The sequence below is a fragment of the Onychostoma macrolepis genome, chromosome 08, assembly GCF_012432095.1.
Source record: "Onychostoma macrolepis isolate SWU-2019 chromosome 08, ASM1243209v1, whole genome shotgun sequence".
In the NCBI taxonomy this organism is placed as follows: Eukaryota; Metazoa; Chordata; class Actinopteri; order Cypriniformes; family Cyprinidae; genus Onychostoma; species Onychostoma macrolepis.
In genome coordinates, this window is record NC_081162.1 from 22,374,410 (window position 1) to 22,393,724 (window position 19,315).

Sequence of the window (19,315 nt, forward strand, 5' to 3'; positions counted from 1 at the left end):
TTTTTCTTTTTTTGTGACGTGATTTAATATAATCATTGTGTAATTTGTTGTTCTCCAGAATTCAGTACGAACCTGCCAATTTTAAAACATCTGTCCAAATGAAAGTCCCTTGTGTTTTTCAGGCTAGGTTCTTTTTTTTTAAAGAGAGAGAGAGTTTTGTGTTTGTGGACAGATTAGTTGCTTTCTTCGCAGAGAGTTTAATCCGTTAATTTAATTAAGGTATTACATTACGTGTCTCGCCGTGTCCCCTTCACTCTCAGTAACCCGCACGCGCGTCTCAAAAAAGCGGGTCAACATTCTGCACGCGCAAACCATCGTCATTCCTTTTACATTATCCAAAAGTTAATTTTGATTCCACATTTAATCATTATGAGGCGTCCATCAGGTGCTCAAATGTCCTGAAGCGTTGAATGTTTAAAATTGCACGCCGACAACATGTTTAGTGGTCCTACCACCATGTCAACATACATCACCCGCTGTCAGCACCAGGGCTGGATGAGGGTCACCGGTAAGTACATTATCTGTTTTGGGCCGAAACGAGTTTAATTTGTGTATATTATGAATGTGATTGGCTTTTATGAATAAGTTTGTCTGCCATATGTTTACTGTGGTTGTTTATTTGAGTACAGTGAGTATAAGACTTGAGCGACATGGAGCTATCACTTCAGTCAGTATTTCTTAGGGTACTTTTATTTTAAAAGTTGTGTACATTCCTCTATGTACACAAGTCACTATAAAAAGTCATTGAACATTATTACATGAACACTGAATATATAGTTGAAAACATTTGTTGACTTTTTTCATGTGGAAGCATGTTGCCACACTTTATGGTCATTAAACATATTGTTATAAGCTTTTCAGAAAAGTGTAGATAGTCAAATTATTGTGAAAAATCACAATCTATAGTCCATCTATAGTACATCTACACGTGACGTGAAATATTAACAAATGTGTCAACTTGCTCCACATTTGTCAGACTTTTTTTTTTTTTTAAATAAATAAATATTCACAGTTTAACTTTTTGGCTAAAATCTGCCTTCATTATTAACTCTTATTTGAATGCATGAAATAGTGGTTTTCTCTTGTGTTCTTTGGTTTATGCAAAACAAATAAAAGTTTGGTGGACAGAAGTCACGAAAAACAATTCAGTTTGAAAACAAATATAAATAGGTTTTTGGAAACCAACATTTGTAAATCAGGTATCAAGTCTTTTTAGTGTGTTATTGCAAACAAACAGATATCTTATAGTTTTCATGTGGCTCAGGAATATATTTATATCTCAGTGTCTTGCCCTTTAAATGATTTAATCATTTTCCTAATTGAATATAAACAGTTCCAAATCTCATGGGATGAGAGCACAGCCCCAGAGGTGCACTACAACCGGCCAGTCTCTTAAATTTTATTTGTAAACTCAGCAAATTAAGTTAAAGAAATTGAAGGCTCTCTAATTCAGTTAACCTTGCATTGTGCTTTTAAACAAAACAATACTCATGCAACTGAATCTAGGCCAAGCAGGAAGGATTGTCCATTCATAGAGCTGTATGCCAGCTGGCTTTATGACCACTGGGTCACCTTCTGTTTTTAGCTGCTAAGACTCACACTCTTTGGTCCTACCATGATTGTAATTGATCCTTCTCTTCTTCCTCATCTTCTTTTCTCATTTATCACGCATTTTCTGTTTTACAGATATGAAAGGTTCATCAATTCACTGGATATCTTGTGGAAAACCACTTTCGGAACCAATCGGATGGCAGGTCAAATTTTGCTTGGTTGCAGAATGTCAACTAGTCCTCCTGGACAAGAGAGAGGTATAAATTATAGTCATTATATATAACATAATTTCAATATATTGGCCTATTAATCGGAGGTTTCTTAATACTTAAAGCATTAAGAAATAGAAATGTGACTTCTGATATGTGCATCACTTCTAGACTTCATTATTGATATGTCAAAATGTATATATTTTTAGTTATTGAGATTTTAAAAATGAATGAGTTTCAGTTCTTTTTGGCTCTGACCTTATATTTCATGGTAGCCTTTGACCTCAAGGGGGCAGCACATATCAACAAGTTCATAGTAACAGGTCAGAGCACAGAGGATGAGCTCTCTTTAGCATACTAGAGTCTTTCTTATAGGCCTTTGCCTACTAACACTCTAAATCTATGTAATTCTGTCCTTAGATCAGTCCAATGCTGTTCCGAGAGCGCCGTGCTGAATCATGCACTGTATGGCTCCTGCGACGCAGCACCAGCATTCCTGAGGGAGTTCAGCTCTGTAAAAACCAGAGCACCCAAACCAGAAATGCCAGTGAGTAGGATCTGGAGCACTACTTATATGCACCTTTCGTAGTTCATTTTTTTTCCTTTGGAAAGTGAAGAAACACTGCGATGAGTAATAAACCCTGATAATAGTCTTTAAAGGTAATCAAATGTCATTGGCAAAGTGGAAGACGAAAACAATCACTTGATAGCCGCTGCTTATCTGCGCTACCCTTATAATGGAATCTTTATCCTGAGTTTAGTATACTGTCGTAAATGAGGGATTTTGACATTTGCTGTGCTAAAGATAGGACCAACTTGTGCAAGTTAATAAGATTTAGCCACTCGTTATGTAATGTACAGTATTTAATTTATTTTATTCATATTGTGGATTTTGCATCATTTGAACTTCAAAATGCCACTTGCATTCATTGTGTTAAAGTGCAGATGTGACGCCAATAGACAGATCCGTGAAATAGAGCATGATGGAATGCACTGTAGACTGTTTTCTGTTTGTCTCGGACAGGCAGCAAACCAGTAATTTGCAGTGGGAGGCATAATTATGATGGTGTTACAGGACAGCTATTGTTTAGAATTGCCTAATAAGGACTCTGGTTCACAATGCAGTTGAATTTGGGGACGAGACACATTATGCGAGCGCATGTTTTGTGAAAAGGTCAAAGAGAACTCTTGTATTAAATAGGCCAGTATGGTTCTATCTATCCATCCATCCATCTTCTTTTTTCTAATTAATATTACAAATGAAGGTTTGAAAAAAATAAAAAAATAAAAAGAAAGTATAAAAAGTAAATGTCACATTCATTACCTTTCAAAAGTTTGGGGTTGGTATCAAAAATACAGTAAAAAACAAACAAAACAAAAAACAGTAATATTGTGAAATTTTATTGTTTTAAAATAAAACTATTTTCTATTTTAATATATTTTAAAATGTAATATATTCCTGTGATGGCAAAGCTGATTTTCTTGTTTTTTATCAGTGTTGAAAATCATTGTGCTGCTTAATATTTTGTGGAAACTGTGATACTTTTTTTTAGGATGCTTTGATTATTAATACAATTCAAAAGAATAACATTGATTTGAAATAGAAAAGTTTTGTAGCAATGTACAATTCTTTAATGTCACCTTTGATCAGTTAAATGCATCCTTGCTGTATAAAAGTATTAATTAACAAAAAAAAGCCTTACTGACTTCAAACCATTGAACTGTAGTGTATGATCATGGGTAGATCTTAAACACTCACTGCTCTTCATATCTCATAAAGACTCTTCTGGTGTCATTGCAGTTCAGCGCTGTGTTAATGCGTGTGTCAGACACTGGCAGCTTGTTGCTGACTCAGCAAATGTCTGTGCGTTTACTCTGCACACCCCCCGCAGAGACACACGTTTAACACCCCACACGCACACTCCCTCCTGTGCATCATCAGCATCCTAATCTGTCATAGCTCTAAAGAGAAAGACACTTGATATCCATATGTGGTTTGAAATCCGATTAAAATTGGATTTTTGGAAATGCGTTGCAGTCTGATCGGATTTCAAGTTTCAGGTTCTCTCCTCATTTGTAATGTTAAGTCTGTAAAGTCTTAAAGTGCTGTAGTGTCTGCGCTCATATGTAGCATTAATTGTGTTTTGAATGGTGTTGATTGAACGAGTGAGCAGTTTTGGATACAGTGAATTTCTTAATAGTACCATAATGCCTTTTCTTGAGTTGTGAGCACTTTGGTGAAGTGTGATGGACATGAGCATAAACAATATTTCCAGTTTTCTGTCCCCCCTCTTCACTGTAATTGCTAATCTCTTATAAAATATAGATTAGAAACATTTGATGTTGAATGGATCATTACTGATCCATACTGGTTTAATTACTAGGAAAATTGTGGACAATTGGATTTGAAAATGGACCAGAATTAGGTGTAGTGTGATCAAAGCCTAGTTTATTTAAGCACTTTTTTTCTTTTCAAATGAAAAAAAAAAAATGCTCTGTTTTTAATCATTCCTGTTTTGCAGTAGTTTTTGAACTCTGTAACTTTTAAAACAATTAATATGCCTGTGTTTTCGTATAATTTAATGATTTATTGTAAAAAAAACACTTAAACAAATATGCTCTAGTCAAGCTCAATATATATCATACTGTATATATATTATACGTTGATTATTTACACAATTTCAAGAAAATGAACAAGGCAGCAGATGATTCTTACAAAGCATTGCTAACAGTTACTGATTTCCCTCAAAAATTGGTACTTTGATATATTACAATAGACTAGCATGATACTGATGAATTATAAAAAATAAAGAAAAACCTATAAATTGATTACTAGTCTAAACAGTATTTCCAAGAAAACATGTTTTGTTTGAGATTTGGATTATAGAAAGGCAAGAGAAAAATCTTGAATATTTCTTAATTTCCAGTTTTTCATTTTAAAAAAGCGCATAGCATCCGCAGACATGACAAAAATGAGAACATCATGTCTAACCAAAGTAATAAAAATAGTTCACTCCCCTATGTTCACCTCATTGCTATATTGTGAAATAAAATTATAAAAATTAAACTTGTTAAAACTGTATTTCAGCTAGTTGTCGAGGCAACATTTATCATTTGAACTTGATGCACTATTATAACCAAAAGGCATTAAAAAACTATTAAAAACAACAAAAACATACACAAAAATACTAATCTGTTAACCGAAATAAAAATGAAAACGTAAAATATTAAAATAATTCAATATATTAATAAAAACAATAACTTTAATGCTTAAATAACACTGCCTGCATATCTAGAGGATGGTAGAAAAGGCATGCTCTCATAGAAAGAGAAGGAGACAGGAAAAGCAAGTGTTCAAGATTTAAAAAAATCCCTGCTGTGTCTTTAAGAGCTCTGGCGCTCGTGTGGGAGTGAGTGGGGCCCAGAGAAGTGGCTCAGCCCAGCTCAGATCTGCCAGATGCAACACTCCAGCCAGAACGGAGCGCAGGCAGGCAGGCAGGCTGCACGGGAGGCAGCGCTCTTCTGGCAAACGGGTGACGAGGCAGAGAGAGAGTGTACCCTCCCCGTGAACCGTTGCTGTCTTCCCCTCCCTTGGCACTGAGAGCATGTCTGATTTTGCCTGTCTTTGAAGTTATGGAGTTGGACAACAAACTCGAGCTGGACGGCCACCATGGTAAGAGGAGAACTTGGATACACTTTTAACAAAGCACATGAAGTGTTGAGAGCCAGATAGTGATGTGAGCTTGTGTATGTGGGGCTGTGAAACAGATTAGAGCAGGTTGCCAGGGCTTTTTGCAGTTTTCGTATTTTGTTTGCGATGACAGAACAACTGTGATCTGTACTGAATGTGTGTAATTACACACTAAAATGTGTCTTTATTCCTTAGGGAAGGGTTTAGAACATGTGTGTTGACATGAACAGATGAAAACACTGTAATATCAACAGATGTGTTCGCTCAGGTTGCTACTGTTACGTCAAGGCAGGCTGAAACCTTGACATGCATTAAACCTTACCTGAAATTTGATCTACAACAGGTCAAAGGTTCACGTTCTGTCCGACAGCACTGAAAACCATTACTTACACCCTACAAATTTACAATTTGAGTATTTATGTCAATGCTTTTAGTTCAATGCTTTATTCAGTGCTCAATTTCTTTACATTTCATTTAATTAAAAATGAGTTCCAATAGTTGTGAGTGTATTAAAATGTTGCCACGCTGTTACATTCGAAAAGATTTACGCCATTGTATACAGGAATGAACTTGTGGTTTGTTCCGGTTGTAGTTTGGTTGATTAATGTCTTTCTACACTCTCAGGAATAAAGGTACAAAAGCTGTCACTGGGGCGGTACCTTTTCAAAAGGTACATGTTTGTACCTAAAGGGTCCATTTTGGTACTTTAAAGGTATATATTAGTACTTAAAGTGTACATATTTGAACCTAATAGGCACAAAAGTGTACCTTTTGAAAAGGTACCGCCCCAGTGACAGCTTTTGTACCTTTATTTCTGAGAGTGTAATGAGACTGAATTGCACTGTATTGAAGGATATGATGTCATCTATGTTCACGCTGATGTGACAGTCATGTGGGCTGAGATGAACTTTAGAGGGATCTGTGTCATGGACCCTAAAGCAAACTGTAATAAAACTTTCAGAGCTTGTCAGACCATAGTTTTTCATCGTTTCAACTTGTTTGAGGCTTTTGAAAGGCATAAAAAGGAGTAAGGGAGTAAAATTAAATAACAATTAGCTATCCCACCAGATGATTACAGTTTATGTAGATAAAAAATCACCTTTTCTTCAGTGTTTTAAATGATGTTTAAAACTTCTGCTGCCAAGCTCACTGTACAACATATTTTTAGTTTCATTTACGGTTTATATAGGCTATTTAAGAAGTATTTTGCTGGTAATGACATGAAACTGCTCTGCTGTGTTCATCGCTTTAATTTTCACCAGGAATCTGAAATCAAACAGAATTGTTCAGATATTCATCAGCATAACCCATGTGAGAGTTTTGCATTTCAACACAAATTTAAAATGTTTTGAGTCAATGAATAATTAATTAAATGAGCTCTTTTGCAATGAGAGATCCGATTATTTATATCTGCTCCTTACTGTTTGACTTACATTTATTCGCTTGTTCTATTTCGAAAAAAACCCCAGTACAATGAAAAGCCAAGGAAACATTTGAAACATTTAGTGGGATGGATGTTTTCTGTTTGTTGCTTCACTTTGGTTAGGAATATGTGGTTAAAAATCTTCCAGCAAATATTTGTTGGGCTCAGAGCAATCCTGCTTGTAACTTTGCTGAGGATTAAACATGCCAGACATGGCTCTGAATAGTAACAATCTTTGTGAAGAACATAATCCTTGTGGCATATCAAGATGGACATAATCTCCTTTAGTCAGATATTAGGACAAACATTTATAATTTACTCCATCTTGTTCCTGATGGCGATATTTAGGCCTGTTGTTGTTTCATTTGGTCAGTGTCGCTGATGAATGTCTCGCTGTTGTTATATCAAAGCATCAGATTGTCCTGCTTTTGTTCGTGAAATATGTTTGGCAGCAGTCTGATTTTGGTCTTTTATCCATTTCATTTGCTGGCATGAGGACTGGCTGTGTTCCAAACACACGATGTGAGTGATGTACTCAGTAATAGACATTTCTGCTGTAACAAACAAGCTCTTTCAGTGCAGGGCTGTATTATGTATGGCATATGCCTTATAACTTATGATAACCTTGTGTTATTCTGTAAAACGTTTTCTCCTGTCTCATCTTAATTTGTAGAGACATCTGTAATTAAACTACTTGGGGGATAGCTCCCCTGAAAAGAAAAACTCTTTTGATAGAGTGACCTGTCTAGGGCTGTGTTTCCAAAAGCATCGTAAACCTTTGAAACCATTGGTGCCAGTAATTTCTATGATCTACTTAGTCTTTCTATGCTTTTGGGAAATGCAGCCCAAGCTCGATACAGCAACATTGACACTGAAAAATGGCAAATAGGGAAATGACTGGGAAACCTGTTTGGTAATACCAGTGGTGTGCAGAAATTACGCACTTAAGCTTTAAACTTCAGCTATTATTTTTAGACTACTGTTCAAAAGTTTGGGGTTGGTAAGATTTTTTAAATGTTTTTAAAGAAGTGTCTTATACAGTATGCTCCCAGTCTGAATTTATTTGATCAAAACACATTAAGAGCAGTACTATTGTGAAATATTATTTAAATTAAAAATAAAAATGTTCTATTTGAATATATTTTAGAACGTAATGTATTCCTGTGATCCAAAGCTGAATTTTCAGCATCATTACTCCAGTCTTCAGTGTCACATGATCCTTCAGAAATCATTTTAATATGCTGATTTGGCGCTTTAGAAACATTTTTATTATTATCAAAACAATCAATGTTGTGCTGATTAATATTCTTTCTGGATTCTTTGATGAATAGAAAAAGTAGTTAAAGCAGTCTATTTAATTGTAAATGTCAGAACGAGGAATGAAAATGGTTGAGTATAAATTCATATTTGGAAGTATGAAAGGCTACAATGTGTTGAATTCGACCCCTTTCATGTACCAATGAGCAGCGACAGTAAATCACAGATGTACTCTAAATCTCTTTTCATTAAAATGCATTACTCCAGGCTAGCATGAAAATATCCCTTAAAATTTCACAGTTATGCCTTGGGTAGGCTGGATGTTCAGGCTTTTTATCAGTTGTGGGAAATCCCAGTTTAGTCATAATTGATAATAGAGGGTAGTCAACTGGATTCTTTATTCTGCCCATAGACTGGGGAACAGCACTCCCCTAATTGCATAGTATTAAAAGAATTAATTATTATTGAGATTTATCGGGAGGGAAGATGAAACAATAGAGCGCTCTCATAGCACTGAGGCAATATTTTAGGAGTAGCCTACAGTGGATGCCTGTTTTATAGTAGGGCAAATCACTTTAAGATACACTGTAATGACTTAATATAAGCTTTTGAAAGGGGATTAGACATCCAGCTATGAACTTAACAGAGTTAAAGATGTTATCTGCCTCTGTAGATATCATATGCCATCAAAAAGTGATTTTAAGAACTAAGATCTGATATTTCTCAACAAATTCATGTTTTTTAGCTCCCAAGTTCAGCATGTTTTATAGCACAAGAATGTTTAGTGTACATGAATGTTTCTTAGTGTTTTTATACCAAGAATGTCACCGCCACCAGAATTGGCGCGATCAAATGTAATAATTTTAGAATGAACCATTGAACAACCCATATTGGTAAACCACTAATCTGAATATAGGGGTGAGACGTGTGTCCTTCCATGTCTGTGATGGTTACAGCCGTGGTTTACATTCTGCTCTCAATGAAAGTTCAAGTGACACACAGTTGACCTTTACCAAATCCTGAATGGCTCCCATTAAAACAAAGGACATTTTGGAAAAGGGCAGCTGTAAAAATGCGTCAGAATCAGGAGTAGGTGGGTGGAACAGATTCTAAATCCTGGACCTGGATGATAAGGTCATTGTTAGTGATTTGCAGAGAAACTTTTGTGACGTTTTTGTCTTGTCATTAGAGATGCATGGCATACAGCTCTTCCACTGTCCATACTTAGCACCATTTTATAAACGATATTGAGTCTTTTCTTTGTTTATTCCAGATGTGAAGAGTCTTTGACATGTGAGCCATCATAAATCCATGTGGGCATATTGCATTTGAAGTCAGAATTCCTTTGAATGTGAACTTGGCCCAGCTGGTTGTCATACATCCGACTGATTTTCTGACCTCACATGCTTGACAGAAGTGTCTTTGTGTCTGTAACAGCAGCTGTCCAAATCCCAGCTCTCTATCGTTGTAGTAGGATGTTTAGACTACAACTGTACGTCAAGTCACTTGTCTGTTTCACGAGTTCACACTTACCTATAATAACCGAATAAAGGTTATGTGTATTTGGCGTGTTGTCCGGGGAGAGGGCTCCGAGCTCGGTAATTACTCCCGAACCCGGGGTACTGCCCCTGTCTGGGGAGAGGGGTCCGAGCTCGGCATTAGCCCGGACCCAGAGCGCTCCTCCCCGAGCGGGCTGATGGTGAGGAGTCAGGGTGGAGGACGGATGCTGAAAGACTGTAGAGAGAATCAGGGTAAGATGACTTGATTATTTACAGAGGTTCTCTCTTGAGCTGATAGGATAGACGTTGTGATTGCTGATGATGAATTGGCTGGGTTAATTATCTGAACGTGCTCCTCCCGAACTTTGTTAATAAAACATCATTTGTTGAGCTCATTTTATGATCACAACCATTGTTTGGAAAGCTATTTTGAAATTAGGTACGAGCTATTCATCATGTTCAAGCTGCACAGCAGTTCAGCTATTCTATTGAAATATTTGCTTTTGTTTTCAATTTGACAACAGATTTGTAGCACTTTAACTCATGGATAATGGTCACGTGGTTTCACAAATATGTGTGTTTGTGTGTGTGTGTTTTTATTTATTTATTTTTTTAGCAAAGATAAATGAAATTGATCAAAATTTACAGTAAAGACTTTCTATTCATCAAGGAATCCTGAAAAAAAAAAAAATCACTGTTTCCATTAAAAATATTAAGCAACACAACTGTTCTCAACATTTATAAGAAATGTTTCTTGCACATCAAATGAACATATTAGAATGATTTCTGATGGATCATGTGACACTGGTCTTCATGTAATGATGCTGAAAATTCAGCTTTGCATAACAGAAATAAATTTCATTTTAAAATACCGAAGTAGAAAACAGTTATTTTAAATCGTAATAATGTTTCACAATTTTACTGTTATTACTGTATTTTTGATCAGCCTTGGTGAGGATAAGAGATATTTACATTTAGTCATTTAGCAGATGCATTTATCCAAAAAAATAGCACTGACCCCAAACTTTTGAATTATATTAAATGTTTATTTATATATTGTGATGATATTTTTTATCTGTTTGATCATAGTTTGCGACCAGGTGGCTAATTTTAGTGAGATGGGTTGGGAATGTTCTTTCTTGTTGACTATAAGGTGGTAGCATTACTTTTTTTCACAATGATACTAACAGCTAAAAGAGTAAATGTTACCGTATATGTGCCGTGTATGACCAGTCCAGCCTGTGCAACGCACATTATATGTCTGGGCATCCAGACGGCTTTCAGACACTGCTAATTTGATGTCCTTTATTGCTGTAGTGCAATATGAACCCTTGAGAGCGGGTTTTAGGTGGCATGAAGTAAAGCAGATGCACATTGTGAGCTGAGCTTTTTATCTTCATTGAACCACAGATTGCTGAAGCGTTGTAACTGTTGCTAGGATGTCCGGTGGTCAGAGCTTTTATCGCCATGGTAACATTGTTTTACCCATCCCCCTTAGATTTATTGTGTGTCCACATTAGATTGATGTGTGTTTTTACTTGTTTCTCTTTTTAACTCGTCATTTGAAACAGATGTCACTGGTGTTTTTTGCACAATCAGCAAACTCTATGCTGGGTCCCTGATTTTTAAGTTTGATGCATGGATTAGTATGGAAAACAATAATTTTGTTATTTACTTGTTTGTTTTTAAAGGAACATTCCAAGTTATTTACAAGTTACAGTGTGTATGTATCAACATCATCTCTGGCATCCAGATTACCATAGTAAATGTTTACTCATCCCTCAGTCTGTAAACAGCAAAAGAAAATGTATTTACAGTTATAATGAAGCCTAGCAGTGATGTGCACATCAGCAGTCACGGTTGTATCGCCCAGTAAATGTGACTTCTTAATAGGGGTGGACCATGTACTGGTAGACATTATTAATCGGTAGAAATTTATCAACCGGTAAGTTAGAGATTTTGGACTATTGTTCAAAACTTGTCGTTTGCGTGTCACTACTCTTGGCTAAATCATTTTTTGTAACTTTAATAAGAAGACATATATATTTAATTTACATAGTGAAGAATGTGCAGATTTATACAATGTATTTATTTGTTCTATGGTAGTTTTTGTCCTGTTGCTTGTAATTTGTTTCTTATTCTTATTTAATCACTGACTGTTTACTTGTCTTCAGTGAGCTTGAGTTTTTTGTTTATTTTTTATTTAGGCTAGTTTTTTTTTTTTGTGACATTGACTCTGGTGACAAGAATTATGAAATTTCTATGGTATCAAAAATTTTGATATCATAAAAACCTTATTTAAAGATAACTATATTGTGATATATTGTTTCCGTGAAATAAAATTACTCATATACTGATATAAGATTTTGGTCATATCGCCCACCTCTACTTCTTAATATTTTTTTGTTAAGTCAAATAGGCAAATATATTATAAATAAATAAAATAAAATGTTAAATTGAGCCTGTAAATAATATATATTTCTAAACTTAATTTTCTGCTTTGCCCAGAGTGTTAATACTGTGTGCTTTTTATTTATTATTTTCTTTTTTTTTAACCAATTGTGTGAGTTTGAGGCAGGACTGTTTGTTTGGTTGACGATGGGAAGTTTTTTTTTTTTTAAATCATATTTTTTGCGATACTGTAGAACAGAAATAACCCATTTCAAATTGTCATTAAAGTCAAGTCATTTAGTATTTTATATAGCACTGGATACAATTTAATTATGTCAAAGAAGCTTCACGGTAATAAACAGGAAAAGAACTGTTAATATTGCAAAATTCATCAGTTATGAAACAAATTCAATTTCATCTGTAAAGCAGCTCTACAGAAAACAACAGTGTCATTATTCAGCTATAAATATAACAAAACTGAATGACTAGAGTTTAAAAAAAGAAAAAAAAAATCTTTACTGACTGCTTAATTATACTGTATATAATAGCATCCAAAGCCATTTCAAAAGCACTGCGTAGTTTGTACCACTTTTTCACATTACTGGGAGATTAAAGAGTCAGAGGCGAGGCAGGCCTTCCCATAACACACTCCCTAGAGCCTGCGTTCTGATTGGCTGACATTCAAAAGGAATTCAGCTCTCCAAAGGGGGCTCGTTTCCCCCAAAAGATAGTGGTGCAGAATGAGAGAGAGAATGCCGTTACTAGGCCCCTAAATGCTCATGAAAATGGAAAAAGTAACCAGTCCCTCTTGTTCTCCTGTTCTTCCCCCTCTTTTCATTCTCCTTTCTTTCCAAAAGTGGGAGGCTCGGCTTGCGCACAATGTGGCAGGCCTGAGCGGCGCGTTAGAATTCTTGTGGTAATCTCCACCACCGTGTGGAGGCGAAACAGCGCACAGATGGATGTAACAGGCCGGTTTTGTTTGTATTTCTCAGTTAGGAGCTGAGATAGTGCTGGACACATCCTTGAGTCCTTCAGCTTGTGTGTCGTCCTCTCTGTTTCTGATTATTCTTTTCGCAGGACGGGGTGACCTGCTTCAGAAACTGGCCTATTTCTAAGATGTCCCCTGGGGGCAACCAAGGTGAGAAGGAGCTGTTTTTGGGCTCCAAAAAGATGATATGTAGAGCCCGCTTTCTTTTAAACAGCATGCCGTATGCTTCAGGCTCAAACAGGAAGTATGGGACATCCAAGGCCCCATCCCAAATGGTGCACTAAGCCCTCTTTTAAATCCACACTTTGGTTATGCAATCTTGCGTAGGCTGTTAGGGAGTAGTCCGAATCATAAAATGGGCCGTGCTATGAACTTTTGGAGGGAAAAAAACCATTGTGGAGAAACAATTTTATAACATCAATTAACTTTAAACTTTTTTATGATGCAAGCCTTGCTGAACAACTGGATCCTGTCTCTTTTCTGTTTTACATTTTTATGCTGTTATTCCCTTTGCAAGTATAGCTACTAAAAATAGGATTCATATAACATGAAATTTAGAAGTAGCAAGAGTATTTTCCAATGATTTTTGTTTTATTTACGACTTTGTAAAATCTTTTTTACAGTGTACAGGTCAAACTAGTTGCATTGCATTTTCAGAAATGATAACAATTTGTGCAATAATTTGTCATTAATGCTTTATCGAATGAAAATGACATGTGAAATATGGCTTCCAGCTGTCAGTTTGAACGTGTAACATAGTGTTAAGTCATCTTACGGAGTCACATTCCTGCACTTTGAAATGCGCTGGAGAAAAAGCTTTAAACAGCCCGTAAACTTATGTGGAAACATGGGAATTATTCTCTGGCCGAACAGAACTCTGAATCCAAGGGTGTATATTAGCTCTGTCAGCAATTAACTTTTTATGATGCAGGCCTTGCTGTTTTAGCATCGACTGATGAACAAATGGTTCCTGTTCCTATTCTGTTTTCCATTTTTCCGCTGTAATTCCCTTTGCTTCTCTCTCTTTCTCTCCATACTTTTTATCTCCCTTGTGTACCCTCCCCTTTTTTGTCAGGATGTTGTTTTACTCCAAAGTAAGGGTATTCCAAGCCCGGCTTTGAACTATAAAAGCTGTGGTGCTTCAGAGATGGCTGATATAGTGCCTCTATTGATCCCGTCTCCTGGCAACCTCTGACAACAGCTGAGTAAAGGACAGCGCTCCGAAATCACAGACAAGACTTTTCTTGTGCAAAGTTAAATATAGGCTTGCCCTGGCCTTGAGCATTCTGGGAGATTTGCTCTGTGTTTCTTGCAGAACTTGTTGTGTAGATGTGTAGGTGGTACCGGTAAAACTTGGTGTCGTAATGCAAGTGCAGGTATAAGAGGACCTGTTTTTGAGAGAGGTATCATACTTTGCACAATCGGTTCTGTGCAGTACCAGGAATTATTTTTTGAATATCAGCATCTGTGCTCTCCTCCATCTCTGCTTGAACGCTCTTATTAGACAAAGGCTGTTTGTCACACAAGCCGTGTTTTGACTATCAACATTAAATTTGGACAATAATCCGGCCAAGGCTGATCAAGAGGCCATCTGACCAACATGTACTTTTGAATTTGCATTAGCTGAACCCAAATGTAGACTAATTTGAACTAAAGAAATACAATTTAAGATAAGACTTAGTCCTTATTTAAAATATGATATTTAAAGTTAATATTGGCAAACAGTTAAAGAGATTTTGGTCTTTTCCCATTCAATTAAAAAGTTTTATTATTTATAGATGATTTATTTATATAAAGTATAATGCACATACACCTCCTTTACACAAAAAAAAATGTATATATATATATATATATAGACATAATATATATTTATGTGTATATTGTTTATTTATATAAAAACTATAAATATATTTTATGTATCAATTGTATATTACCTCTGTCAGCAATTAACTTTTTATGAAGCAGACCTTGCTGTTTTAGGATCAACCCTCCCCTTTTAAACTATATATGCAAGTACAGCTTTTATATTTACAAAAAATAAAATAAAATAATAATAATAAAATAAAATAAATATTTATTTGTATTTATAAAATATTTATTTATATAAAAATCTAAATATATTTTATATATTAACTAGCCTATATATTACTTCTGTCGGCAATAAACTTAAATAAATAGCAAAAATCAGCAAAAAATTATGAATAAATACTTTTATAAAATGCATATAGAAATATATAAAATCTCAAGTTTGTCAGTTCTCATGTTATTTACAAGGTTTGTGAACTTGTAGTTAATCTGAATGCAATTAATATTCAGCAATTTGAATCTCCGTTCTTAAATCATGACTTACTGCCAATGGCAGTGAAGCGTCCTCTCTGTTTATTGCGGGGGTTTAATGCAGACCCTGGCAGAGATGGTGGAGCTGTTGGAACAAGCAGGTGTTTGGCATATTTTATCCATGGCTCTTTGATGGCATGGAGTCCATTGTGCTAGACGTTCATTAACATACCAAAGCAAAAGAGAAAAGCCAAAGTCCAATTAATTAACTGAGCAGTGCGGCCAAGATGTTCTGCAGGATGCATATCGGCAGCTGAGCGCAGATATTTGAAAATATTGTGACGGCTGCAGTGGAATTGCTTTTACTCGTCTGAAAAATGCAGCCTCATCCACTATCCAAGGGTTATAAATACCTCTCATGGCCCATTTTATAGATCATAATTTAGAGTGCTCATGTTCAGCATAACCTGCCCCGGTTGCCCCAGGGAGAAGACCCCTGTAGACAGAAGTGGACCACTTATGAACCTCTTTGATGTATTTCCTGTTTGAAGTAACATCACACCTGATCTTAATGTAATAGCACTGCTTATTTGAGGGTGTGTGTGTGTGTGTGTGTGCGTGCCTGCTGGCATGATGATGATAGACCCTCCGGTTTTAGATTAGACTGAAGGACAGTAGACAGCATGCCAGAAAATGCTGAGATTCTTGAGGAGTCCAGTCTAGACAGTATTAAATTTAGTACTCAGGGTTATACGAGAGTCCATGTGCGGCGCTAACAGTTGTGTCTAAACTTTGGTAAGCCAAACTATATTTGATACTGTTGATCAGCAGGATTCAGAGTTTTGGGTTACCTCACATTATTCTCACAACTTCATTTGCTGACTCTAGTTTAGCAGAAATTTCATGCTTCCTTTTAAAGTTGAATTGAGTCTACAGTATGACGTTGTAATGCCAATTTTGGCTGCATTGCAGTACAATCTAGAGTAAAATTAGCTGGAATAAAATAACTTTGAATAATTTATGTAATGTCATTTTTTTGAAGTGTCTCAGTAGAGGTTGACAAAAATTTTGGGTAACTATAACTTTAAGGCTTTATACTAGCCCAAATAAATAATATACCAAAAACAAGTGGGTGGTCTGATGTTCTTACACCTTTTTGATATTTGAGGCAAAAAGTGCTTCAAGACCATCCATAAAAAATTGCATAGTTGCAACATAGAACTCTTGATTATCAGGGGATAAAACCCTTTGAGAACATCTGTCTTGCGTATGATTAAGGTCTTCGAACATGTAGAATAAACTAGATTGAAATTGGGTCAAACCAGAAATGTGCTACATGTGAGATCCTACGAATTCAAGAGATTGTTGTTGGAACTGAACCCGAAAGTAAATTATTTCAAGGGCAAAACAAATCAGAACAACATGTTGCTGGTCTTTTCTTTAGCAGCCATTAGTTTAGTACTGTTGTTCTTCTCTGTAATTGAGATAATTGCAAAAATGTAGGAAACAATTCCTCCAGCTTGGGAAAAACTATTGTGGACGTGATTGTATTCAACATGAGATTAGTTTGAATCTTAATGCATTTTTGAATCCGGTGCCAATTTTCATTTTATCTGTTTTATGTACTGGAAATTAACCTGCTGTTTGCTTGTTTTACTTTATACATAAATGAAAATTCTGTCATCATTTACTGAACCTGTGAGGAACTTTCCTTCCTCAGTGGAACACAGAAAAGTGATATTTTACAGAATGTCTGAGCTGCTCTTCATCGTGCTATGAAAATGAAGTTGCATGGACCATTTGATACTTTTATAGTGCACTTTTTTAGTTGAACTGCCTATTTTCATTATATGTTAAAGAGCCAGAATAAATGATGAAAGATTCTTCTTTTAATTAAATAACAGATGGAATGTGTTTATCTATTTTTAAATCTCACACAAGAGCTTCTACTAAAACTGCCTTGTCTTCCCAGGGATTGTGTAATTCCTAGAGATAAATAAAAAGCAGATATTTGACTCTGGTCCACATGAACAGAGATGGGACGTGTGAAACCCCCCAGGGTTCTTTCTGCTGGTGCTGATTGAAACTGCTGGTTTTTAGTCTGGGAGGAGATTCATGAGCTTGTTGACTGTTGCTTCAGGAAATGCGGCATGACTGCTGGGATTCAGGGAGCTTGATGTTAATGGTGTCTGGTGACCGAGGGCCTCTCGCCTTCTAGGGGACGTCCAGATGTTGTAAGAGTGGCGGCCCGCTTACAAGCGGCAAATACCCAGGAGCATCAGTAAACTGCTAGGCCCCATGTAGCTCAGTGATTGAAGTCCTGTCTCAGAGATTACGAGGCAAGTTGGATGCACAGTACCTGGTACTCTATCAACAATTTCTTGTAAGTTGAAGTGGTATGTTAATACTCTATAAGCTTCACTGTTTGATGGTAATCTGCTTCAGTTTTCGATTTGGTAAGTAATTGCTAAGTTAAAAAAAGTAATACAAAGAAGTAATTTTGTATATAATCAGTAGTGTGCAAAACAATTCAGTTCCCTCTCTGCTGTTGTGTTTTTTTGTCCAATGTAAATTTGTGCTCCAGTTCCGTGTGTAATTAGTCTCTTTATTTCTACCAGTTTCACTCATTCAGGCCAATTTGCAGGCTGGTTGTGAACATGATAGATGGGCATTTGTGCATTGACAGGTAAATGAAGCAATCACAGCATAATTGGAAGCATTGCCTTTGACTTTTCACCCTAATTTTGACATTTCTCCACTCATATTCACATTTCAGGTGCTCTCTATGAGAACAGCTCTTTCTGAAACTTTTTCCCGCTGTTATACAGTGTTCACTTTATTAAAAGTGAGTGATTTATGCACTATTTGAGCTCATACCTTTTCTCCACCTTTTAGAAATGTGAATTATGTTGTGACTAAAAATGTTAAATCAAATCAAATCTTATAGTTGAGCTCGGATCATTTTCTCAACTAACTTTATAAGGTGCATCCTTGCATGCTTTTTAAACAGAATTGAGGGAAGTCACATGTATTCACGTACCAGCTTTCAATTATATTTTTACACAATATTTTTTTGTATCCATTACTAAAATCGATAGTTTAAAAGTTTGTAAGATTATGAGAAACAAATTAAGTCGAGTGTGTATAAATGTTTTAGTTTTAATGTATTTTGTAATTCATTCATTCATTCATTTTCAGCATCTGCTCTTTTTCCATTTGGTCTTCATATGTATGCTTTTCTGTTTTTCCCATGTTTCTCAGAGCTGCATAATAACAGCTCATATACATATTCTGTGAGTTTTTTTCTAATGATTGCAAAAATTACACAAATAGTTCTCACGCAGCTAAACAACAAGACTAATTGAGTATTTTCGGACTCTAAAATGGAAAGAACTATATGTAATTGTTGATTTGGCAGTGAAAATATCCCTAACTTGGCATTGTTGCAATAATTGCACAATAATTTAGACTCATTCTAAGTCTCATTTAGGGCCATAAACAGTCTAGACCAGTGTGTCCAGAACTCTGTTTCTTTGGCAGACTTTATCTCGCCTAATGTGTTTGTTCTCCTAGTTTTCATTGCTTCATTAATTCACATTGTCACTTCATCACAGAAAGAATGTCATTATGGGTGTTCATTGGTTGATGATTTTGGCTGTTGCCTCTTCTAGTAAAAGATTGGAATCCAAAACTACAAACAGCAGCAAAAAACAAGGATCTCTCTGTACTTCCCAGCCACCTAATGCGGTGAACTCTGTACTCTCACGAAAGCTTTTTGATATAACATCTAAAATGGCCAAGAGCGTTATGTGTATTTCATAAAACAACACCCAAAGAGCTGTTTGTCTATTTGACGTCAACAGAAAAAAGAGAGTGGTTTCAAAGGAAAGCGAGTTATTGCATGTTTTGTCTCAGATGAAGGCATTTGTGGTGTCGGTGGCCATCATAAGTTCCTGTCCACAGCTTGAGGTCCTTCCGATTGTCCTCATTTTGTGGTGGCAGTGTGGGAGCTGGGGTTTGTCTTGGTTT

At 36.0% G+C, this 19,315-nt stretch overlaps 1 protein-coding gene across 4 annotated transcripts in view; it reads left to right on the top strand.

Moving 5' to 3' along the window:
* The window catches only part of dab2ipa (DAB2 interacting protein a), a 105,809-nt gene continuing 86,494 nt past the window's right edge, over positions 1-19,315 (top strand). The window contains exons 1-3 of one of the 4 annotated variants that reach the window (XM_058784537.1): positions 1-508; positions 1,687-1,808; positions 2,181-2,307. In XM_058784537.1, the coding sequence (XP_058640520.1) occupies positions 436-508; positions 1,687-1,808; positions 2,181-2,307 (322 nt within the window). In that variant the 5' untranslated portion in view covers positions 1-435. Of the gene's footprint in view, positions 509-1,686; positions 1,809-2,180; positions 2,308-5,201; positions 5,434-19,315 lie in introns of those variants that run through there. The other 3 variants (XM_058784535.1, XM_058784536.1, XM_058784539.1) reach the window with 3 other exon arrangements.